Below are 27,160 nucleotides of genomic sequence, written 5' to 3' on the forward strand. Positions count from 1 at the left end.
GTTCCTTCTTGTTGTTCCTAGTCGTCATCTTCATTCTCTCCCTACTTCCACCAAACCGGACCTAGCTCCACCACCACTTACGACCAAGCCACAAGCCGCCGGCTCTCCACTTGGTTTCCTCCCATCTCCACCTGCCATCAAGTCTTTCCTAAATTAGTTTTAATATTTTAGGTAATTATCTTAATGTTCAAATTCAAATCTATTTGAATTTGAATGAAAACCTCCCAACTACATTAAATCTGAAATTAAATTTAGATTTAATTCCAATCCCAAATTAATGCATATGGCCCACATACATTGAACCTAGACACCCATGTCCACTCCCCATATGGCCGGCCCTCCTCTCTCTTATCTTCTCCCTCCAAAATTCAAATCACACATTGAATCTTTTCCATAAGTGTCCACTCTTAAATTGGGAAGATTTAATTTTCAAATTTCAAAGCAATTTGAATTTATAAATTTCTTTCCTAATTTAATGAAACCTATATTAGGAAAGTTCTTGAATTAAGTTCAATTTGAATTTGAAATTCAAAAAGGATTTAATTAAAACCTTTCCTATTCCCACTACCCAAATTAAGAAGCTATCAATCCACCTCATCAATCCTCCCCATGCTTGATTGTCGTCGGCCCCTCTAGGGTGGGATTAGGAAATTGTTTCCTAAATCCCAAAATCTCCACTTAGGAAATAATTCAAACCTCATTAATTTGGCCACAAAATCAGCCCCGTCAAGTGGAAATAATCCCAAATCCTAGCCCTACCTGACCGCCTCCTACCCAGCAGCTTTGCTAGGATTATCTTCTCCCAATTCCTCCTACTCTTCACCCAGTTTGGTGTTTCCTGCACCCCAAGTTTGCTGCCAGAATTTTGCTGCCAGAATTTTGCTGCTGTCCATGAAGTTCCAGTCCAGATTTTGCTATCCAGAAAATTCCAGCCAAGGTTCTTGCTGGCATGAAATTTTTCAACCAGAACCTTTGCTGTTCCAGCCCTCCTAACGCTAGGAGACTGCTGTCCTGCAAAGTCAAAGTCGCCCTCTTGCTGTCCAACGTCCTCAGAAGCCACCGTTGCCATCCAGAACTTTCTGAAATTGCTGTCCCAGATTTTCTATTTGCTGTCCAAAGGTTCGAGAACGAAATGTGTTGTTATCCAGACGCCCAAAGAGCCACCACCCGATGTCTACTTCCTCAAGCCCTCAAACCACAACAGGAACCTTGGATAACTTCTTTCTTTGGGTGGCTGCCATCAATTCCGTTCTACATCATGGATGGCGGGCACACCAAAGATATTTAGGAAAGGCTATGTTTGATGAAGTTTAAATTTGAGTGGAATTAAGTTTGGGAAGGATTTAGTAGTCAGCAAACTCAATTTCAGCAACTAGCAAGGATCTCGAGCACGAGGTTCTAACCCTTTAAAACTTCCTCTATAAAAGTCCAAATGAGACGACATAAAAATCAAATTGAAGATTAAGATGTCTAGTTATAATATGGAGAATTTGATGATTTTTTGTGGAGGTTTTTTAATTTCCCCTGAATTTTTTCCCAAACTAGTCTGAGATTTCCCTTTTCTGGAAGAAGGTTGTAAGTGACTTAGAACTCCTAGAATTTAGGAATTTAGTGAATAAGAACCCCAAATAAATGTATAGATATTAAATTGTAGGATGTTTACTACAGATCTAGAGTTTTTGAGAATTTTTAGAGGAGTTTATGCCATCCAATTGAAGGCAAACTAAAACTAGGTCAGTTCTAACCCAGTTTGGCCAATTCCCACAAAAGCTCTCAAATGATGGGTTTGAAAACTAGCAAAATTAGGATTATAATTTTCTAGAGTGGGGAATGACTAATAGGACAAAACACAAAGTAAAGAAAAATAAATCATGCTACTCACATTAGTAATAGTCTTAGGAAGGATCACACAACCCCACTAGTTTGGCCGGCCACCAAGCTCCCACCAACAATTTTTTTTCAAAATTTAGTCACAAAACAAATCAATCTCTTCATTCCACAGCCAATTAAGTATTTATACAATTTGCACGAGAAATCTGAATTTAAAAAGAGGAAGTAAAGGGAAGGGCATGGCACACACTAGTAAGCATCACAACTTCTCCCTCCTTCCATGCTTAGCCGGCCCCTACACTCCTTAGCTTCTTGGCTTGGCCAACCACTCACTCCATACATAAGGCACTTAATTAACTTAATCCAGTGCCTTCTACTAGCCAATTAACCATGAAATCCACAATAAAAACACTAAGTCTTACATACAATTCCAATACCACATTAAATTTTCACACATAATTAATTAGAAAATATAAATAAAATTCTATAGTTTATGGTCTTCAATTTGCTCCTAGTGATGAGTCCACTATACTCAGTTGTATTTTTTTCTAAATTAAGCTCAAGTAGTTGGATCATTTCTATCATTTGGTGTTTTTGATGCTCCTAGTGCTACACCAATTCCCCTGTACCTTAAAAAAAAAGCTCTAAAAAGTTAAGGTCCAAATAATCAGTCATCAAACATGGTGCTAACTTCTTCAAATCGTAATTGATGAGCCAGAAGTCCTTAGTGGGTAGTTTGTCTCTCCACCATGCTAAAATCCTATGTTCTCCAAGTTGGTCCTCCTCATATGTTATGATGTGGTCCATCTCCACAAATGAGTGTTGGTTTAGCTTCGGCAAAGAATGATTTTGTATACCTACAAAAGAAGTATCATATAAAATTGGGGGTTGGCTAACTCCCTTATATTATATATGATCTTTCACATTAAAAATTGAGCAAATAAACATGTATTTAGGTAAATTAATAACATATGAATCAGTGTCAATTTTCCTAATAATTTCAAAAGGATCACATGCCCAAGCTTATAACTTTCTACATGATGTGGAAGGATACCACTCCGGACGGATTCGAATTAACACATAATCCTCAATATTGAACTTTTTAAAAGTTTTATCTTTATTTCTAAATTCAACGTATTTTCCATTTGTAATTTCTAATTAATTCTTTATATTATGCTTTGAAAATATTTTGCAAATAAATGCAAAATCAGAAAACGCATGCCTGGGAATATTACCAAGATCAATTGGTTTCTTAGGTTATAACTATAAACTATTTCAAATAAAGTTTTGTTAGTGGCTCAGCTGTTGATAAGTGAAGATCTCAATTGCAAAAACTCCTACCCACCAAACTTTTAAGGAGGTTTCCTAAAAATCTATTGATTGCCTCAGTCTGGCCAACAATTTAGGAGTGAAACGCAAAAGAAATTCCAGTGTGGTACCCATCAACTTTGGCAATGTTTTCTAGAAATAAAATACAAATTTGACAACTTTGTTAGAACCAATTGTGAAAACAAGTTTATGGAGAATAACGATCTCTTTAAAGAAAAAGCTTGTTACATATGAAGCGTTATTGGATTTTGAAAAACATAAGAAATGGATCATTTTAAAAAATCACTCAACCATAATAAAAATACTATTGTGATCTCGAGGATTCCTAGGTAAGCCTAAAATAAAATCCATAGAAAGGCCTTCTCGAGGCCTAAAGGGAATGGATAAAGCATAATATCTTCCTGCTTCTTGGTTTGTGGTTGTGATTTTTCTACCGTCAAAGCACTAAAGTCACAACTCTTTCAACATCTCGCTTCAAAAAAGTCCAATAAAATCTAAGTTCAAGGATATGTATAGTTTTCATCTTTTCAAAATGTCTAGCAATACGTCCTGAACATAACTCGGACATAACTCCACAATAAGAAAATTCCTTGATAAGACGCCTGAATGCATAATTTCCTTTATATAAATAACCATCGATAGTAGAATAGTCACCAATTAAACAAATAAATGGTGTTTCATTCTTAAAATGCTCTAGATAAATCAAATGAAAATTGAGATAAACTAGATAATCATCATTACGTATTTCAAATATGGGAATTTGAGATTCAAAAGAAGAGATTACCAAAATAACCCTAAAAGTACAACAACGGGTTTGTTTTCAACCCTAGGCTTGTGCTTCAAAATAAATGTAAAATCCTAAAGGCATTCAACCCACTTAGCATGTTTACAGATCAACTTTTTTTGTGTGAATAAACTTTAGAACATGATGCTCAATATTGAGAATGAGCTTCCTATGCAGAAGGTAATATCTCGACTATCTTAAGGTTTGAGCAATTGCATAGAACTCTCCATTGTAGATTATGTATCATTATTTAGCATCATTTAATTTTTTCATTGTAAAAGGCTACAATTTTATTTTCTTGGCTAAAAACACCACCTATACCTACACTAGAGGCATCATAGGTGATCTGATGCAAGACTACAATGATTGGATGATATTGATTTAGGATTTTGCATGCTTATATTTTAGAGAACAATAGTAAATAAACTTATATTGATTTTAAACGATAAAACAAAACAATAAGGCGATAAAATAAGCTTAGGTCAAATCATATGCGTAGAGGTTAAGATCCTAAAATAGTCAATTACTCAAAACGTTCCATACATGGAAGGGTTTCATCAAAAATCCTTATGCTAACAATAAGACTAGTCACTATGCAAGGATCCCTCACTCAACTCTCTAGATCACTAAGCTTTAGCGGAGGAGAACAAACATGATTTTGTGAATCAAAATATAGCCACAATTGAAAATAAACTAGGAATACAGGAAACTTGGGGAAGAGTTTACCATCGTCAAGTTCTTAAGTCTAATTTGCGATGCGAGGAAGAAGTTTCGGAGGTTAGTGGTTGATCTTGAAGTAGTCCCGCGAGTGGACAGCCGTGTGTAGATCTTCTGGGCATCGAATGGGAGTTTTCCGGTTGGCAAAACGACACTAGAAACCTGTTGGAATCTCGGGACAGCAACTGTGAACTTTCAAGACAGCAAACAGGAGGTGTCTGGAGAGCAGGACAGCAGCTTGTCTTGCCGAAATTTCCTGGACAGCGGCTGTGAACATGCAGGACATCAAATAGGAGGTTCCTGGAGAGCAGGGCAGCAGTTTTCCTTGCCGAAAATTTCCTGGACAGCACCCAGGAAATTCAGAAACAGGGAGAAAACTGCGTGGGAGGGTTTGGGTGGAGGTGGCTTGGGCTGAAGGGATTGGGGAAAAAAGTTTTGGGACGTATAGTGGAGTAGATGATTTAGGAAAGAGAGAGGGAAGGGGGCCGACCTAGGGAGAGGGGGGGAATTGTGTCCACATTCATTGAGGGGAAAGATGTCCACATTGAGGGTCTTGGCATTAATTCTAATTGGGACTTAAATCTGAGATTTAATATCAGATTTTGGGTTTATTTCCTAAAAAGATTAGGCTTAAATAGGAAGCCTTTGAAATTCAAATTATTTTGAAATAGGATTCAAAGTCTTTCCTAAAACACAAAGGCCAAATATGGAAAGGGATTAATATGGAGGGAGAGAGAAATAGAGAGAAGGGAGCCGGAGGCATCATGATGGGGTTGGGGAATTTTGGGAAAGAAATTTAAGACTAGTTCAATTGGGAATCCCAAATTAAGGAGGAATTAATTCAAATCCCATCCAAAATTAATTTGAATTTGATTTACGAACTTTCCTAAAATAGAACTCTATTTTAGGAAATGTTTCAAAATTCAAACTTGATTTGAATAATTTAAATTGAAAAGCTTTCCCAAATGAGACTAAGTAAGAAAGGAAAGTATTGATGAGGAATTTGAAAATTTGGAGGCAAGGGGAAGGGGCTAGGGCCGCCGGCTAGGTTAGGGTTTGGGTAAGGGGCCGACGGCTAGGGTTGGGAGGATGGTGGAGCTAGGCTAGCGGCTATGGGGGGAAGGTGGTGGGGTGAGGGGAGCGGTGGTTTGGTGGTGGAGGTCTTAGGGTGGCAGCTAGAGAGTGGTTTAAGGTGGCCAGTGGCTAGAGGGTGGTTTAGGGTGGCCGGCGGCTAGAACAAGAGGGGAAGAAGAGAAGGAAAATGTAAGGAAGAAAATAACCACGAACCCGGACACTTCCAAAGTTGGTGGGTGATCCGATAATCCTCTCTAGTGAATTTCTCTCCAAAGACTCTCAAGCTCTCATAAGAACTCAATTTGCAAGAATTTGATTATAATTCATTCATTAACCTCAAAATAAACATATAGGGCTTATATATACCCTCTTACAATGAAAGGAAATAAAAGACGACATTGCCCTTAGGGCGTACATATGACAAAACCCTTAAATAAGGGCAAAATGGGAAATTCTACTAAAACAAATACATAAAGCAAATAAATAAAACAAATACATATGAAGACTCAGAAATAGATCGACGCGATAGCGGCTATCGATCATCGGCCACGTCTCTGAAAGATTTTTCATGATTTGATGTCCGCATCATGATCTCAAATGTCTTATTAAAATCTTAAAGTTTTAGAATAGGTGATTAGGTTAGAAGGAATTTTATTTGCTCCATGGCTTTTTCTGCAGATGTCCAAATAAACTTGTCTTTCTTTAGGATGTCAATGATAGAGGTTACAAAATCATGCTAAAACTTTTAACAAATCTTTGACAAAAGATAGCAAAGTCATGAAAGCTATGGACATTAGTGAAAGTCTTTGATACATGCCAATATAAGATAGCTTGAATTCTAGTAGGGTTAGCTTTCACGCAATCAACAGTCATTATGAACCCAAGAAAACTATCTTTGAGCAAACAGGAGGAACATTTCTTCAAATTGATATAAATTTTGGCTTCTCTTAATTTAATCAAGATTAATCTCAAGTGACCTAAATGATTTTTCTAACTAAAATCAACATAAAAATATCATGACTATAGCAGCAGACACGACAATAACTCATACAACTCTCTAAGCTCAAACCGAAACAGCCATAGTTCTCATGAAACCAGCAGCCTACAAAGGACAAATGGACCCCCCCAAGCCGGCAAATCCAAGGAAACAAAATCCAAACCTCTTCCTACCATGATCATTGGATTTACCACCATCATAGGATAGCATAAAAACAAAAAATAGAAAATATAACAAATATAGTTCATAACAAAATTTAAGCAGAAAAATCTAAATGCATCAAAATAACTTCAAAATTGTGTTCATAAGTATTATGAATATGCTAGGAGCATTAGAAAATCTGAAAGGTATTATTAACCATTCATACAATCCATCAGGAGTTTTGAAAACAATCTTTCATTCATCTCCTGCCCTAATTCTAATATGATGATATCCACTTTTTAAATCTATTTTAGATAAATAGGTGGCATTTTCAATAAGATCCAGCAATCATCTAATCCCGTAATTGGAAATATGTAATTGTAAACTTGTTGACAGCCACGTTCTCCAAATAACATCCTTTATATGTGCTAGACGGCTAGAACTGCAAAAGGACTAAGACCCTCTTGGACAAAGCCTTCTTAAATAGTTTATTTACTTGTCTTTGAGTTCAACATGCCTGATGGACTTAGATTAGATGATTGTAAACTAAGAATGCACACTATGACATATTGTATAACCTCCGAGGTGGTAGACCACAAGTAGGTCCTCAGGATATAGATACTAAAATTTAGATAAGAGAGGAGCTACTATATCAGATATACAATGTTTAGAGGGTTCTGGTACAACATCCCTCACTTGAAGCAAATAATAGGATGTAGGATCAGAAAATTTTGAGCATAGTGTTGAATCCTATCTTTTCAAGTCTAATGTCAAAAGGCATCGGTGCAAGAGTAGGACTCAATAATGTTAAGTTGGAGTTGTTGTCCCTATCATTAGGAGATGAAAATACTATGAGTTAAAGATTGCCATTCTTCTTCTAACTAGGCTTGAGTTGTAATTTGGAATTAGGCATATGGGGAGGTGTCAGGAAAATCTTATATTGATAATTTGTTGGCCTTTTATCCGATGAATCATTTGGAGTAGGAAATACCCTATGAGGAGATGTACCTGAACTCTTTTCTACAAGCTTTAATGGAAATAGCTTTATATTCTTGTCATTGAAATTAAACACATAAGTGTTCTCTTTACCAATATGAATGACATTTAAATCATAAAGCTAAGGCCTTCCTAATAAGATATGAGTGATCTTCATGAGGACATCACATCATATATAATTAACATAGCTTCCTATTCGATAGGCACTAAACACCTAGTTGTGATAGGTACAGATTTTTAACCAGCATACGTGGAAAGGATCTGGGTGGGATTCAGTATTAAAGCCTACTCTAGCCTTAGCATGGCTGGATATGATGTTTATTGCACTACCTCCATCAATAACCATTTTGCACATCTTCTCTTGCACATGACCTACACAGAGAAAATACTTCTCCTTCTCTAATCTTCTGCTCCTGCAAATGCAGATAAATAGCTCATCACACCTAAAGGGTTTCCCACATGCTTAACTTCCACATCAAAAAAGGAATATCATCACAAATTTCCTCCCTCTCTTCCTCTACTTTTTCTCCAGCCTTATCTAAGAACATGATATTGACTTTGCACTGATGCTACGTATAGCCTTCCTAGTGACATTTGAAATATATTATATCCTTAGTCATAGAGATGACTTAGTAGTACTCCTACTAGGTTGGGCACTAGATAAAAAGGGTGTAGGTCTAGCATTAGACCTCTAGGTAGAACATGAGGATGATTGAAAAGATAAATTTAGACCTCAAGCTCTAAATGAAGATACTGCTTTCTTATACTTATCTAAGAGTAAAGCATAACAAAAAGCATCTTCTAGGGTTTGAGAGTCATGTAACTCTATCTAATATAAGATCTCACTCCTAAGACCAATTATGAATTTGTTAGCTAATTTTCACTCTTGATCTATGGAGTTGGTCCTAACAATCAAATCCTCAAGCATGCATGTACTCTATTACTTGCATGCTTCATCACCTAGGGGTCATTGGTTGCTCATGGAGCTTCTTGTCATGATTCCTTGGACAATATTTAGCCCTTACATCACTTTCATCTAACCCTAAGTAAGTTGGTGTCTCCCTAACCTCTATTCCATCATTAAGACAATAGTACAAAAGGTTTTGACATGTCCTATAAGCTTCATCTTTAGCAAAGATGATTTTTTTGTAGTCATACATTTGGTACCAGCCAAAGAGCTCATCCATCTAAGTCAATCAAAGAATTTATTTGAGCCGTGGACTCCATCATAGGTAGGGGGTGGTACTTTGACTTTCTTAATGGGTGCTGATATATATTTTCGCATTGACGCCTAAATCCGCCCCGATCGAGCTGATTCGAGCCCATAACTCAATCGAGTGCCGTCGAAGCAAAATTAACACAAATTGGACCTTAATTTCATCACATTGAATTTAATTCCTCAAATTAACCAAAATCAACTTGATTCGGTTCAAATCGAATCCGATTGAGGCTCGTCAAGCCTTGTCGAACCAAATTTGACACAATCCGACGCCAATTCAAGTTCGATTTCATAAAATTGACTAGTTGGACTTAATCAAACCTGAATCGGCTCAAATTGATCAAATTTAAGGTTAGATTCGGGCTCAATCCTAGCCCAATTGACCCAAACCAGATCCAATTTAAAGAAATCCAATCTAAGGGCTGAGATTCAAATATCATTGCTACAGTGTTTTTCCCCCATCGAATCACGTCTGATTTCAGTGGCTGCAGTAAGTTATCTCAACAAAAAATCTAACCGAGTGGGATTTGCCTCGATTTGGCGTATAGAGAGAGTTGGAGACAGGGTAGAGAAGCCATCCGATTTCACCTGCTTGCATGCGACCCAAACGGAGAAAGAGAGAGAGAGGGGATTCGTCTTCTTCAATTCTGTGGATACAGAAGAAGCAGATGACATAGAGAGAATGGGACTTCTTCCTGCCCATGTGTGGATAAATTCGGAAGGGGCCTTCTTCTACGTGAGGTTGTCTAGTAAAAAGAGGCAGAGGAGGAAGGGCTCTTCCACGTGCGTGTTCAAGCGGCTCAATCGGCTAGGAGTTCGGACGGAGCAAGGTTGTCGTCACCTCTTCCGCGTGAGGCTGACTGAGGGCAGGAAGATCCGAAGAAGACGTCGCTCCCATACACGTGTGTTGAAGCACGAACGGACCGGACACGAGTGAAGCGAGGCTGTCGTGTCATTTCCTCTTCACAGCAGAGGATTTTGAGAGCTTTGGGTTTATTGTCCCCACTCTCTTCTTACACGCAAGAATGGTCTAGTGGCTTCTTCCACTCCTTTCTTCGACTCCGGTGAGCTTGAAAAAACAAAGCGGCGTCCGGGAGCACTCCAACGGAGAAAGCAACGGTATAGAGCTTCTTGGACAGCAGTTTCTTCTTCTATCTTCTGCCATATCTCGCTTTTAACAATACAAGTGGAGTGTGGTTAGCGCCATGACAACCCGGCAAGGTAAAATCCGTCAAAACTTAGAAATCCCTAGGTCCTTTGGCCATTTGATGTGGTTGACATCCCCACGAACCCTTAGGTCCACAGAAACCTTGCATTTAAATTTCTAAAACCTAAAATAACGGCTGCCTTCTCTGCAAAAAGTGGAAATTCGATGATTTCCACGTGTTGGTTCTCATGTGAGAGCCCGAGGAGGATGTCAATGTGCGTAGGGTGGCCAGTTTTGTGTCTGACAACTCCCAAATGCATGTACTAGCACTTGTTTTGAGCCCAACAACCTCGCCTATGATCAAACCTTAGGTTAGGTGTTGTTATTCAACGCGAAATCAAATGTTAACTTGTATACACTCTAAATGTTGCAAGCTACATTCATTCCTACCTCCTACATGTGTAGGTCCTCAAATATTGCAGGATGCATTCACCTCTATCCTACCCTCATGTCATGCCAAATTTGTTATATCTCTCGGAGAACTTGGATATAAAGACGACACCTTCTAGAAATTGGTGAATATCTAATGAATGTGTTTGGTTGGAAATAATATCTTTAATATCAAATCATTATGGACTTTATCCATAGGCTCTGTAGGGTCTATGTTGTGGACCTCACATTGTATATGCCCAACCAAACTCACGATTACTTCAAATTTAGAGCATTTAAACAATAATAATCGTTTGCTTGAAATGATGCTCAATTTGTGGGAGTTTGGAAGACAATTAAATAGGTTCATGTAACTTTAAAAATACATTTGAAACGTAGTATAAGGCCCATGAACACTCATGATTATGGTTATTTAATCCTATTTATGTGACTTCCAAATTAGAGGTTTGAAGTGAAATGACCAAAAATATGCATGTTGTGGGTCATTTGCTAACTCATTTGCCTAAAAGTTTACAAAGCTACAAGCATGCTCATTTAATTTCTAAATGCTTGTAAAGCAGAGATGGAATACTCCATGGCTTTCAAAGGTTTATGGATTATATCCCATGACATTTTAGAATTATTTACGTATGATTAATGTGACTTGTAAATTAAGAGGTGGAGTGCAATGATATTCAAATTGAGTATATGATCCAGCTCCTAACAGAATGAATCTACTGATGCATACACTCCTAGGTTTCCCTTAGATCATGTCAAAATTGACCTTTAGGATCTATTTGGAGGATGCTCAATGATGATTCGTTTTCAAGCCTCTAGGTTCTTTAGATAACGCCAATAGTTATCTTCCAAACCTCTTAGAAATCGTAGGAGTGAATTTTCCCCTCTCCAATTAAATCCAAAGCATTCAAATCATAATGAAGAGCTCTCTTCCAACTGCAAATCTTCCTCATGCATGATGATTTAAAATAACCCCCAAGGTTTCAATAAATTATCACTGCATGGTAATCCTGAACTTAGAACCAAACTCTAGGTTTCCTCCATCTCATTTGTTGAAATACAAAACCAACAAATCATATCCTTGCTTGTTGATCTCTAAGTCCATGTAAAGGTTCCCAAACGACATCTAAAGGGCCCAAAAGAGCACTAGCAAATCCTAGGGTCAAACCCTAGATTCGCTTGAATTGTTTGTTGGAGCACAAAATCAATAAACAACCATCTTCCCCAACTTGTGCATGATATTTGGAATTTTCCTAAAAATCCCAAATACATGTTATGGACTCTTGAACTTGGAGCCAAATTTCAAGTTATTTCATCCCTTGTTTGTTGAAACGTCAACTCAACAAATAATCATGCATATCCCTTTCATGCATGATATTTGGAAACCCCTCAAGGCTCTATATGATGCATTGCATGACTCTTAGCCTCCCCTACAAGTTCTCATCAATCTTCCTCATGTCTTGTATTATGGATTTCTCGAAAGTCCTAAGTACATCATGTTGCAAGTCCTTGAACTTAGAATCAAACTCTAAGTTTCTCTTAACACATTTGTTGGAACAAGAAACCGACAAACCAGCTGCCCTTCGTCACCACAAAAATCATAGTGGTTTTCAAATTCCGAATGTTTGAATTCTTTGATGATATTAAAATCAACACACAACCATCATCCAATCTCTCTTGCAAGATTTTAGGATTTCCCCAAAAATCCTGTGTCATGCCATAAAACCTAAGCTTATAACCAAATTTCAAGCTCTCCTATCTCATTTTTTAGAACAAGAAACCACCAAATATCCTCCTCATGCATATTATTTTGAAACATCCAAAAGCTTCAAATACACTATTTCATGAATTATTTGAACTTGGAACCAAATTCCAAGTCTCTTCTGCCTTTTTTTTTTTTTTTAAGTCTCTTCTGCCTTATTTGTTGGAGGAAGAAACCAACAAATAATCCTCTTCCGCATAGGACCCAAATCCTATCTCTTCCATTTACTTATAGCCTAAACTAAGTAAATGATCATCTCTCTTTGAACATCAAAAGTTCAAAGAAATCTTTCCTAGTTTGCAACTCCTAAGTTCCACTTCCTTTCTATCATCCCTCCAACCCCCTTAGAGGAATGGACCTCACCTCTTTGAACACTAAATGTTCAAAGAGTTTCCTCGGATTAGCAATATCTAAGTTGCATTCTATTCATCATCTCTACAAGCCAAAATTGTAAAAAATCCTCTAAGTCTTCTAACACAAATTAGACGACTGAACATTCTTTTCTTTAAACACCAAATATTCAAAGGAACTTCTCCAACTTGTAGTCTACAAGTTGCACTTTGCTTCTTTACTTATAAACTCAAAAGTTATAGGAAATGTCTTCATTCTCCCAACCTAAATTGAGTGAATGAAAATCTTTCTTTGGATATCTCAAGTTCAAAGAAATTATATGTGATATGTAATCCACACTTACATGTCAATCTTCTTCATTTACCTAATTAAACTTAGGTTGATGAATATAACCCATTGAAGAGAAAATTCAATGATTCATTCATAGTTTGCAACCTCCAACTTGCATACTACATCTCTCTTTCCTACAACTTTTGTAGGAAATCCTCTCATTTACTTACCCAAATTAGAAAAATGAATACCTTCTCTTGAATACCCAAAAATTTATAGGAAAACTCGTGATTTGTAGCCAAAACCTACACATCAACCTTCTATGTTTGCTTACATACACTTAGAAAACTAATTCCTCATCTGTGATAGCAAAACTCAATGAGTTGTCATGTCATTGCTTGGCCTAAACTTAGCAAATGTGTCCTTCTCTTTGAATAAATAGATTTAAGGAGACCTCTTGATGTGTAGCCTTAAAACTACAAATCTTCCCTAACTTCTATGGGCTCCAAAAAGCCATAGAAGATTTCTTACCTTAGCTCAAAAGCTATAGTTTTCCTCTCTATCTCCTATGACTTTCAAGTTGTAGGAGATCTATTTGTCTTTAGCTCCAAAAGCTAAGGAGAAATCTCAAATATTTAGCACAAAAGCTATATGTTGGATTCCTACATCCTCCCCTTTAACTCCAAAAGCTAAAGAGTATCTTCCAACACTTAGCCCAAAAGCTATATGATGAACATTTTTCCTTTCCTTTAGCCCCAAAGCTAAAGAGAACTCCATACCTTAGCCCAAAAGCTTTAGGTTTATTTTCTTCTCCTCCAACATCAAAGTTGTATGACATTTCCCTCCCCCGAGCTCCAAAAGCTAAGGAAAATGTCCCATTTCCTTAGTTTCAAAGCTATAGGTTCCATCACATTTCCTTCAACCTCTAAGTTATAGGAAATCCTCTTCTCTAAGCTCCGAAAGGTAAGGAGAGTCCTCCAACATCAAGCCCAAAAGCTATATGTTGGGCAACTCTCTCTTAAACTCAAACTCTAAGTGAAATACCTTTTCATAGTGTGGCACGTCACACAAGCCTCACACACTTAGATGCACAGCCCCCTAGGCATGATAGGATTATAATTTTTCTTTATCTGCGCATGTATTTGATGTTGTGATGTGATGAATATTGAATTGTCTACGTTATGGGCATTTTTGCCCTTAAGTGGATAATATAGAAATATATATGTTTTTTTCTTACAGGTAGCAATATCCAAAAGGGGCGTAATAAATAATAAATAAAAATACTTACATGACAGGTGGTGATTAAACCCCCCAATAGATGTGGTCAATAGAATAGAAGCAAGGGCTTGGCAAATTATGTATGTGATATTTTTGTTATATAAACTACTTTGTAAAACTTTATTTTGCAGCTTTGAGTCTTTTCATTTTTCAAATAAATTTGATTAAACTTAAGTTGTACTTGAACTTTTGAGGTTCAGTTGGATGAGAGGTGAACTAAGAGGATGTACCTGCTTAAAGGTGAAGCCCAAGATCTACTTGAAAGTTGAAGCTTTAAACACCCCACAAGTAAGAGTCTGCAAATAAATATTTGTCTGGGCTATATAATGGCAAGCAACTCTGCTACCAAACTTAATTATAATTATTGGGACATTATTTATATTTATGCCTTGGTTGATTCATATATGCAAGCATGTGTTGATTTGTTTATCTGATTGTGCATTAGAAAATACATATTTTTCTTAGGTTTCTTTTTTGCTTTTGCTTGAGGGAGGCCTGGACATGTTGATGCAGTAAGCTCTTAGGACAAAATTAATTTTTCTACCTATTAAAATATAAGCAATCTAAAATCAACTATAGGCTCCAAGATTTTCAAATATAAGAAAAATTGCAAGGCTCCCTTCAAGGAGCTAAGTTTTTCAAAATTCAAATTAATCATGCATATCCCAGTGAGTTTCATGTAGAAAAGCCTTCACTTAAGGATCAGATAATTAAAAAATCTGCATCTTTATGAGTTAAAATTCTGCATATCATTCATGATTAGGCATCTTGCCTCAAAACCAAATTGTAAGTCATACTTTCTAAATAAAATAATCTCTCTACCTTCATATACATTGAGATTGGATATCATAGTTTAAAAAAGCACTTAAGTGGGTTTAGCTAGTAGTCTTTACAAGTAGGGCAATAAATCCAAAGGTCAGGCTGACTATGCCTCATATGAAATGTAATTTGTAAGTCCCTTACACTCCGTTAGACTTAAGTCTGAGGTACTATTCCTCAGTAGTCCTCCATTTAGTTCTAGGGTCCGAGGCAATTGTGGATTTCAGTCACTTCATAAGCCCTCACATTCCGAGCATTTACCAAGATAAAAGCGTCATAGCTATCTAGAAAGCAAAGCTGTGAAAAAGATGCCCAAAATAAACCCTTGAAAATTCTCAATGCTACAATTTGGTAAACGAAAAGAATCAATAAGGAGCTACTTGGATGCAAGGTTTGTACAGGATTTAAGCACGGATTTAAGCAGGGCTTTAGCCTAAATCCTACCAGCAAAAATGATAACTTTGAAAACTACAAAACTTAAATCTCATTCCTCATTAGTTTTGCCTTAAATCCCAAATTTAGTAAATAGTTTGGCAAATTTATATGATCTAAACCGAAGAACTGTGCATAAAGGGAGAAAGGTCATTTCTTGGCGAACTACCATAGTGACTTGTGATCTAACATGAACAATGTCGTCGAAGGATGCGAAGAAACTTCTTTAGCAACTATTTCAAAATGCTACTTCAGCAAGACACACGTAGCTGAAGCAGCAACAAAGAGGAAATGGCAATGAGGAAAAGCAAACACTTGGATGCAAGGTTTGTGAAGGATTTAAGCGGTTTTTAGCCTAAATCCTCCCATCAAAAACAATAACTTTAAAACCTAAAAAATTTAAACCTCATTCCTTATTAGTTTTGCCTTAAATCCCTAATTTAGTAAATGGTTCGGCAAATTTATGGGATCTAGCCGAAGAAGTGCGCAAAAAGGGATTAAGGTCATTTCTTGACGAACTACCATGGTGACTTGTGATCTAACATGAACAATGTCATTGAAGGATGTGAAGAAACTTCTTTAGCAACTCTTTCAAAATGCTACTTCAACAAAACACGTGAAGCTAAAGCAGCAACAAAGACAATGAGGAAAAGCAAACCCTAGATAGGCCTAAAGGTTTAGGAAGAGCATAGCCAAACCAAAAAGGAGAATTTATAAAAATAGGTAAGTAATGACAAAGAAGAATACCTTCACACCTATCCTAACTTCGGTTTTGCTCCAATCAGCTTTGTTATTTTTGCTCATCTTTTTTTCTTTACAAACCATAGCAATAGTATATCACGTGGGAAAGAGAATCAGCCAATTGATTAATAAAGAAATTCAATTTCTCATGTAGTGATGGTTGATTTTTAGGTCTTCATTTAGAAATTACAGATTTTTTTTTCTGAATTAGTTTAATATTATATTAATTAATAATTAATTCTTATTATTATATTAACATATATATAGTATGAGTTTATCAATCTAATTAGGATTGATAAGAAAATTTTAAGCAAAAATTAATAAGATTCAATCACATAAATTAGAAACAAATAAATTAATCTTAATAATTAATATAAATCAATTTTAATAATTAAAATGAAATTTAGTATTATTAAAAAAATTTGAGTTAACTTACTTAAATACAAATTAACAAGACAGTTATGGATGTAATAATTCAACCAACCTGAATTTTTGCATCATGTGTCGCAACAAGCACTTCAAATTTTCCATCCCCATTCAGATCAGCAACAATTGGTGGTGGAAGGCGCTCAGCTTCATATTTGATTGGGTATTCATCGGTGAGATGTACCCAAGCCTCCTTAAAAGATAGATCACCTTCATGCTGGGAAGAGACAAATATATTAAAGCATTTGAATGTTTGCCATTCTTTAAAGTTCCCAAAATCAGCTGGAATTCCCAAATATCAAAGGAAATTTTATAAGAATTATTTATATATTAAATCCGATTAATCCCCTAAAACCACCAGATTTTTCACTTAATGCTACCAAACTTCTTTGCACTAGATCGAGTTCTGTGCTATGCTCAACCAAGATTGAAGGTTTAATCTCACTAAACCATAACTTAAATCAACAAACAACCTGGTGTTAAATAAATAGTTTGCGAAGGCTACAGCAAGATATCCATTAGTAATTAAACAATGATTATCAAGTTAAAGTTTAAATGTCTGATAAATAACTATCCATGAATTAGTTATAGAACAACCCAAGAAAGTGAGAAAACATATTAAACAAAAACAGTTGTGATTGGTTATGACCAATGACTAAATAATTCAAGCTCAGTAAATGTGGAAGAAGCAGTAAGATGCCACTACCGAAAATCACCATTGCTAAAAGGCCAGAGTAAAGGGTTTCTAGTGTTTCCTTTGTCAAATAAGAAGCAACAACAACAACAACATCAAGCCTTTATCCCACTACGTGGGGTCGGCTACATGAATCCTTTTTCTCCATTGAGTCCTATTAAAGGTCAAATTCTCGTTTAAATCTAATAATAAAGAAAGGACATTCCTAATATTTTCTAACCAGGTCTTTTAGGTCTGTCTCTACCTTTCTTAACATAAGTCAAATCTAATACCTCTACTCTCCTAACCGGGTCATTGGAAGGCCGCCGTTTTAAGTGACCAAACCATCTAAGTCAACTCTCTCTAATCTTATCTTCTACTGGAGCTACTCCAACCTTTTCACGTATATGCTCATTTCGTATCCTATCTCTAAGGGTAAAGCCACTCATCCACCTGAGCATCCTCATCTCTTCCACACTTAACTTAATATTATGCTTCTCTTTTAATGGCCAACATTCAGCACCATAAAGCATTGCAAGCCTCACTACCATCTTATAGAATTTTCCCTTAAGTTTGAGGGGTACTTTTCTATCACACAACAAGCCCGATGCATTCCTCCACTTCAACCATCCAACTTGAATTCTGCTGGTAATATCCCCATCTATTTCACCATCACTCAGAACAATAGATCCAAGATATCTAAAATGTGTACTCTTATTAATGACTTGATCGCCCAAAGTTACAATCCCCTCACTAGGTAGGTCTATTAGTACTAAAATTACACTCCATATATTCCGTTTTAGATCTACTTAAGCGAAAACCTTTAGTCTCTAATGTTGACCTCCATAATTCAAGTTTACTTTCAACTCCCACTCTAGTCTTATCAACAAGAAGAATATCATCAGCAAAAAGCATACACCAAGGTACATCCTCTTGCAAATGTCTAGTGAGAACATCCATGACTAAAGATGGATAAGAGGGAAAAAATTATGGTGATCTTCTAAATGTCTCAACCCATTAACTTTATAAGTGGAGGAAAATCTAGCTTCTCTCTTGGAAATAAAAGGCAATTACTTTTTCATCCTCTAAAATCCTAGTTCCAATCCTTTGCCACAAAGAGAATCGTAAATAGTCAGATTAGAGTTGGCCTTTCTTTCTCATAACCATCATTACCATCGCCATCTCATCGATAAGGTGACCATGATGATGTTGACTCTGTACGCTTGCCTCTAGCACCATAGATTTTTCATTGTCCATTGCAGCCTTATGTTTCTACTCTAGTCCTTGGCGTCGATATGAGCATATAATTTTGTTTGTATTGTTGTTGTAGTAGTAGTAGGGTTTATATTAACGATTGATTGATATTGATATATATTTTTATTGCAATCTGTAGCATCAGGCAATGAATATTTCCTTGGCTCAATTTCCATATCAAGGGTTTATATATATTACTCTGCTACTAGTCCATTGCAATCTATAATACTACTATTAATAATACCAATAATAACAATAATAACAACAAGTGCATTATCAAAGGAAAAACTCATAGATCGAGGGGATGAATTACCTATGGTGGCTGATGAATTGCCTAGGGCGGTGTTAACTTAAAATAACTTAATTCAAGGGATGAAATACCTTGCTGTAGTCTTGTTCCACATGTATATCTAAAATGAAAACTCAAGTTTCCTTAGTAACTAGCTTCATGCTTGATATATGAGGTGTGATTTGTCGATACCATTCTTATATGGCATTACATCCGATACAATTTATGTTATAAATTCTTTGAAAAATATTTTTTTGTGTTTTATGGAAACTTTGTTCATATCCAAATATTAGAATAATTAATAATATGTAACTGAATCCTTTTGATAGCCGCTAATTACTAGATTTTTTTGTGTTTATCTTCTTCCTCTACATTGTTTAGCAACCTTTCATATCTCTAATTACGTTTTTGATCAGTTTGTTGTGCTCGTATTTTTGCTGTAACATTACAACACAATGAACCATTATAATTGTAAGAGAGAGAACATTTGATGAGGATTCAGATGATGCGTCATCACTTATCGTTTTACTTTATTTTTTATTATCTGACCCTTTATCTTAAAGTCCAAAACTAATAATCGATGTTGGATACATAAATTTTCACTCGGGAATAACTTTACAATCTTTGCAGTCTAACCAATTTAATTTTCTTATAAGAAAATAGTCAATCTGGGTTGTACTATATCCATTTTTATAAGTGAAACAGGTAACAAGAAGCCATTTTTTTAAATTACTATAAATATAATTTTAATAAAATATTTTGGTATAATTAGAAGTGAAACAGGAAACTTAATCAACCCAACTTGTAAAATGAAAAAAAAAGTTCGAACTATAAACAAAAAAAAATATGTTCTTATTTTTCACCCAAAAAATAAGAATACAAGAAACACAGAATCCATTAAAGTGAAAATGCCAAAATAATATGCTTACTAGAATGGTAAACAGAAGCATAAAACTACTTAGCAAACCATGCACCACATGTTCAATCTTTATTGACAAATTGATAGACACTTTCATTAGCTGATAATTACTTCCCTTACTTCAAAATGTGAAAAGCCAACAGGCTGGCCAATCAATTTTAGTAAAAATATCAGATTTCAGTCTTCTTTCTTCAATAGTATATCAACATGACATGAGAGTGAAAGAGATTCAAGAGTTACTTTTCATTTGATAAGGGACAAAAAACATGATAGAAAAAGAAGAAAAGTTGCGAGAATGGTGATATGTTGCTATATTTGTTGCAAGAAGAAGAAAAGATCAAAAAAAAATTAAAAAAATATACTGAAAGAAGATGAAAACTGATGCAGGAAAATCCTTGATGATTTAACAAAATTATATTAATTCTGCATGAGATGTGTAAATAAAAAGAGTGTAGATTTATTTTCGCCCTCGACAACCTTATTCAGATTATTTAAGCTCAAAATTATGAATACCTCTACTACATTCAATTTTAACAGGAGTTACAAGTAGCGACTTTAGTTTACGCAATATATGTTCACAATTTCTAGTTTTTTTTTTTTTTTTTTTTTTTTTTTTTTTTTTTTTTTTTGAGAAGATGCATAAAGCAATTTTATTAAAAAAGCAAATTACAAGACTTAATTGATAGCTACTCTATCACCTTCCTCCTTTAATACAGAAATAAAATGAGGAGGGATATTATTACAAGACAAATCGTCTCAAAAAAAATCTATAGAACGAGCAATGTTAGCACAACAATCGGCTAACTTATTACAATCTCTATCAATACAATGAAATAAAATTTGATTGAAATCCTTTAGAAAAGAGAAATCAATACCTTTGTCGAGATCCAATTTGAACTCCCCTTTATTCACCATGTTTTGAATAAATTTGATAACATTGTAATTATCACCTTCTATGATAATACCTTTAGCTTCAAACATCCATCCTTGCAAGAAATTCTTCAATGAAGAAATAGAATATAATTCCAGATGTGAAATATCCCAATGCAAGCAAGATGATCCATAAGCGCATAAAAATCTTCCTTTATAGTCTCTAATGACACCATCAACACCACCTTTATAGGAATTTAATAGTGAAGCATCAACATTAAGCTTGATCCATTCGGGAGGAGGAGGATACCAAAAAGTAGACGGCTTGTACAGCCAGTTAGTATCCCAGTAGTCCGAATATACATTAAGCTTAAAGGATGAAGTAGCATAGCAAATTGAATTTGCTGCAATAGAATAAATTCCATTTTCTTTCTTCTCATGAACTAACAAATTCCTGCTTTTCCAAGTAAAGAACATGGTTGAGCAATACAAATTAGCCAAAAACGGATTTGAGCTGGATAAATTAGACAAGATTTTATAAGAATCCTCCAAGTTATAGTTAACTGGAACCTAAAAACCCCAAGAGATTAGCAGTTTTAAAACTTTAATCAGGAATGCACAACCTGTAGCAACATGAGCCGTATCTTCTGCACTTGAACATCCTCTCAGGCAACCATTCCAATCCAACATCCTTCTGTAAAACAGGAATTCATTAGTTGGAATTGCTTTCAAATTTAACCTCCACCAGAACGCTTCAACCCGTGGCCGAAGATGGATTTTTTAATCCACTTCCAGTTGGTGTCTTCCTCTACTATATCAGTACTTTTATTCATAATCAAGCCTGATAATGACTTGCTCGAAAGTTTAAACATCAATTCTAATTGACCTTCACTGTTATCTGGATCGATTGAAACCATGGTAATAAGTTCCACTAGATCCTGTCCGAAGAAAATTTTCAGCTTTGGGATATCCCATACTCCTTCAGCGATGAATTCATTGAGGCTACCAGAATTATGGTCTAAGCAAGCAATGAATGTAGGCCATTTTTCAAATTTCTTATCCAACAACCAAACATCTTCATTTGTATTTATGCTTAGACCATTAGCAATATTCCATCTCACCACATGCTTCAGATGACTAACTCCATTTAACAGAATTTTCCAAGTTGAAGAAGAAGAGCTATTATATCCATAATTCCAAATATCTCTACCATATTTGGCAATTAAGGATCTATTAAGTAGAGTTGAAGGATTATTGATGAAATTCCAAGCAAATTTAGCCCTCAAGGGGCCAACTCTTTGAGAAGAAGAAATAACTCCTTGTCCACCATATACTTTGGGTCTACAAATCACATTCCAAGCAACATAATGAAGCCCAAATTCACCTCCTTGCTTTTTCCATAAAAAATCTCTTCCCATTTTATCAATGTCATTTAAGACTCCCATAGGGACAAGAGAATGAGTAGATACAAAAGTGGTAAGAGAGAAAAAAACATATTTTAGAAGTAATAACTTCCCGACAATGAAATATATTTGTTTCCCCAATTATTTAGTTTACTTGAAGCCTTCTCCAATAAGCTTTGGAAGTCTGCGAATACCAACCTCCTCAATGCCATTTTAATACCAAGATAGCTCATCTCCTTGACCACTTTAAAATTCAAAAATCTGGAAATAGAATTTTTCCTCCTCCTTTTTACAGCTTTCCCAAACAAGATAGCAGATTTTTGGTGATTAATAGTTTGGCCGGACCACATCCCATAATTCTTCAGAATTTTATTTATTCTCTTTGCACTTTTAATATTTGCTTCTGAAAAAATAATGATATCATCTGCATACTGCAAATGAGTAATTCTTTCTGCATTAGCAGAGATCTTAATACCAATATTCTTCCCTCTTTGTGAAAATGCATCCAAGAGTAATTGAGAGCACAAGATAAATAGATAGGGAGACAAAGGACAACCTTGTCTAAACTCACTTTCTCCTTCTATCCAATTAGAATTGCATCCATTCACCATAATAGAAAAATTCAATTTTCGAATACATTGTAAAAGCATATTACTGAAACAGATTGGAAAACCGAATATAGAGAGAACTTGTTCCAAAGTTGACCAACTCATACTATCATAAGCTTGCTCCATATCTATTTTAACAGCCATCATACCCTTTCTAGCTTTGGAAAATTTAAATTTGTTGAAAGTCTCTTGTGCAAGTAAGATATGGTTGGATAAAGACCGACCTCTAACAAAGGCCGCTTGCCCTTCAGAAATAATTTTAGGGAAAAAACTTTTCATTCTATTTAACAACATTTTAACCACAATCTTATAGATTGAAAGACAAAGGTTAATAGGTCTATAATGAGCTGGGTAGATCGGATTGTTGTTCTTAGGAAGGAGAATAACTAAAGTATTTTTCCAATCATCACACATAATACCAGATTTGAAAAAAAAACTAATGGCCTCCCAAACATCAATCATAATAATATGCCAATAAGATTTAATAAAGGTATAGGAAATACCATCCACTCCGGGAGAGATATTAGCTTCCAGGTTTTTGATAACTAGATCTAGTTCTTCTTTGGAGAAATCGGCTGACAGCAAATTCTTCTCATCTTCTCCCAGCACATAAGAAGGTTTCGGCCAATTCTTTAAGTTACAATTTTTGTACTTCCATTTTTCCTTGAAAATTTGAAAGAAAGTGTGTTCAATCAACTTTTGGTCTTCTACTAGCATACCATCAATTTCTTTGATTTGGTGAATCCAGTTACCACTTCTTCTAACAGACGCATAGGCATGATAGAATTTAGTATTAGTATCTCCTTCCTTAGCCCATTTAACCTTTGCTCTTTGATTCCACCATGTATTCAGCCTTCCAAGAGTCGAATTAAACTCAAACACTTTAGCTCTAAGTAAAGCTAATTTGAATTCCGAAAGTCCACCGTCCACCGCCTCTTCAATCTATAAATCATAAATTTCTTTTTTCAGCTGCTCCTTCAAAGAGTTGAGTTCAATGTGCTTTGCTTTACTCCAGAAGAAGAGTTGAGTTCAATGTTCACAATTTCTAGTTAAGTAATTTGTGTGATACCTAATTTCCATACTAACACTTTCAAATTGATTCTATACATTCATCTTATTGGTGAACCTTTTTCCCTCCTTTATACACACCCAAACTAGTTAAAGGTCTGTTTGGAATAACTTTCTCGTTACTTTGCCTTTTAGATAGCAATCATAATTTTGTTTGACTTCTGCTTTCTTACTATTTTCTCACTACTTTTTTTAAATTTTTGTAGTGGAGTGCTACTTTTTACAAGAATAGTAGCAAAGTTGTTTTACCACAGCAACTTCACAACCAACTTTATAAAAAGCTGCAGCCGTCTCAAATAAATCATAAGTCTATTCTTAGCAACCCTATTCTCAATGAGTGTTATTCCCAAAGCCTCTCTAATGTAAGCATTTTGCATCCAATCCTTACCAATTTTCTTATTCAATTGCAATTGACGATTGTGTTCCCTAAACTCGGTCTCAAATAAACACAAAGTCAACTTTATAAAAAAAATTAAAAATTAGCTTTGAGTCATAATATATTCTTCTATTATGTAATAGCCTCAAACACCTCGGTTTTAATAAGTCATTCCTTACATCTATTTCCCCTTTTTTGGTACAAGTCAAGAACCATATCTAAACCCCTCTCATATAGGTATCCACAGCAACTTCACAACCAACTTAATGATCGGTCATTATTGATTCAATGTCTAACAAGATATGGAAAATATACTTCAAATTTCTTCTATTAATTGTAAGCCTCTTATCTTTCAATTTTTCTCCATTGTTCAAAATTTCATTTACATTGACAAGAGACTCATCTATCAAGACGAAGTCATCAACAAGTAGCATACAAAAAGGTATCTCACTAAAAATATATGTTACCACCGTGACCTATACAAGATATGGACATATGTTGATCCTTGATGTAACTTTATTTTGATAGATAAATCTTCATCACTCCACAAATGCTTCTAAAGTTCTAATATTATCCCACAAAAAAAAAAGATTAAAACAAGTCGTTACATCATCATATATATTTCTACAAACTACAAAATGCATTCCATACACATTGTACCTCCTTACTACCCACCAAATCAGCTCCCATCTTATGAAGTCATATGCCCCTTCAAGATTAACAAAAGTCACATGAAGACTTGCCTTCTTTGTCTACACATTACTATTAACTATCATAGCATAAAAATTGATTCCATAGCTGCCCTTTACTCTCATTAAACTATTTGATTCTATAAGCTTGGTATGATTTTTCTCTTATTTGTCCAATCACTCTTCCAAAAGTTATTGTATCATCCACAGGCCACAAGCTTGATTCAATTAAATTTCATGGGTATCATTTTCATTATAAAATTGATAATTAAATGCTTATTCTCCAACCATTCGGCATCCTCTTAGGCATGAAGATTTCATTAAAATAGTTAATTAACATTATTCAAATATCTCCCATAACTTTCTAAACCAAGCTTTTAAATGAGTAAACCCTGTGACAAACTATACGAATTTAAGAAAACTCGAGCAACAGGCATACATTGCTCAAATAAGGTGTAAAGTAAATCTAAAGCAAATTCTTTTTAAAATGAATAGTCCATAAAAACTTAAGGTGCTCAGGAGGTGTCAATTAGCATGAGTACATGAAAGTTTATGCCAGATTCCAAAATAAATACACAATCCTTTATCAATGAGAAGAATGGCACGCTAAGAGAGAAATGTATACACAACTAATGGCCAACTGTTGTTTCCTATTGATCCATGGAAAATACAAACAAATCATGCATGAAAAATAAAGAAATCACCAGTTAGAGAAATATGCCTGAATACAGAATCCAAAAATAGTTAGGAAACTAATACCATGAATCTCTAATAGCAGAGAGGAATAGTCTGATAGGTGCATACAGACAATTCACTCAATAATAACCATAGTTGATTCAACGGTCAAACCAAAGAAGCACGGGACAATGATTATTTCATTCAATCCATCCAAAAGCTTTTTTTTCATTATCCAACTACCGATCTCATCAAGCTGGATTAAATCATTCACTCCTATCGATCCCAGTTAGAATTCATACACTATTATACAAATTTGAGTCTTATGTAATTACATGCTCCCCATATACGAGAAGCGTACTCCTCTACAAATAATTAAATCAGACCAAAAAAATGATAGGGGAACAAGAATGAGAATACGTGTTGAGGAGGTCAAATCCACAAAAGTGAAAATCCCTGGGGTTTTGGCTTGAAACAGAAAACCCTAACCATACCTGAGAAGAATTTCATATAGAGAAAGGTCTCAAAAGAGCGGCAGGATGAAAGATATATAAAAGATAATATCATAATAGTCATCAATACCTGGAGGGAGAAGAAGATTGCAAAGGCGGAGAGCATAAGAATCCCCAAGTCACGCTTCCTCATCTCTTCTCCCCCAACTTCCTCTCAGCAACGAGCGAGCTCTGGTAATCTAACAACACTGCCGCTTCTTTATTTGTCGCCGGGATTAGGGCATCGACCGCAGACCGGGATTGACAGAGGTCAACTGCGATCTTTGGGGGATCGATCAGCCTATGATACCCAAAATTATTAAGTCCAGTGTCTGGATTCTTTCTAGACTAATCCAGATGCTTGACTTCACTCAAATATATGGAGAAATTATTCTGTGTGGAATCTGATCACAATGATGTGTTCGGTCTGTAACAATAGCCAATAAAAACATAACGTGTGGCCAGCTTACGTGGAAAGTTAAGGCCCGACTCGTTTGTATTTTCGAGAGTAAATAATACGAGGCCCGCCCAGTATATACAATGAAAAAGGCGAAAAATTTTAACATTTTCCAAATTCCACATTTCGGCCATTCGCTCCATTTCTCCCGAGCTTCCAGCAAAAAACTCTCGATGAATTCCTCCAGCAATCTCTTCTTCTCATCATGGACGTGGAAAAGGATTCACCTGCAAAGAGAAAGGTGCGAAAATTCTTACATTGACATAAAATGAACTACATATATCTTTGGTATTCAACGCGTATTTGCTGAAGAAACCAAAAAATAAATTTAAATCATTCCGAATAACAATAAAAGTTTAAATTTATCTCACCATTTTCGTTCTTTCTGCGTATTTTCTTTGTACACAATGTGTATAATCTGCATAAATTTCACTTATTTTCTGCGTATATGTTGAAGACAAAACCTAACATTTTATAATAAGTACTTTGAATCTTTAAATCATAAAACTAAACTTCCAATAAACAAAAACGATTAGTGTACCCTAAACCATAGATTTCTGGTGATATTTTTCTCATCCTTTGCGTACAACGCGTATGGTATGCGTACCCGTTGCGTATGGTATGCGTA

General features: G+C 35.4%; 1 protein-coding gene across 2 annotated transcripts in view; it reads right to left on the reverse strand.

The window, feature by feature from the left end:
* Positions 1-26,415, reverse strand: part of LOC110106625 — a 52,858-nt gene extending 26,443 nt beyond the window's left edge. The window contains exons 1-2 of one of the 2 annotated variants that reach the window (XM_020836574.2): positions 26,167-26,415; positions 16,819-16,977 (exon numbers count right to left, since the gene is read on the reverse strand). In XM_020836574.2, coding sequence (XP_020692233.1) covers positions 16,819-16,977; positions 26,167-26,229 — 222 coding nt within the window. In that variant the 5' untranslated portion in view covers positions 26,230-26,415. The remainder of the gene's footprint in view (positions 1-16,818; positions 16,978-26,166) is intronic. The other variant, XM_028693159.1, reaches the window with a different exon arrangement.
* Between the last annotated feature and the right edge of the window lie 745 nt (positions 26,416-27,160).

The sequence above is a fragment of the Dendrobium catenatum genome, unplaced genomic scaffold (assembly GCF_001605985.2).
Source record: "Dendrobium catenatum unplaced genomic scaffold, ASM160598v2 fragScaff_scaffold_231, whole genome shotgun sequence".
NCBI classification, from domain to species: Eukaryota; Viridiplantae; Streptophyta; class Magnoliopsida; order Asparagales; family Orchidaceae; genus Dendrobium; species Dendrobium catenatum.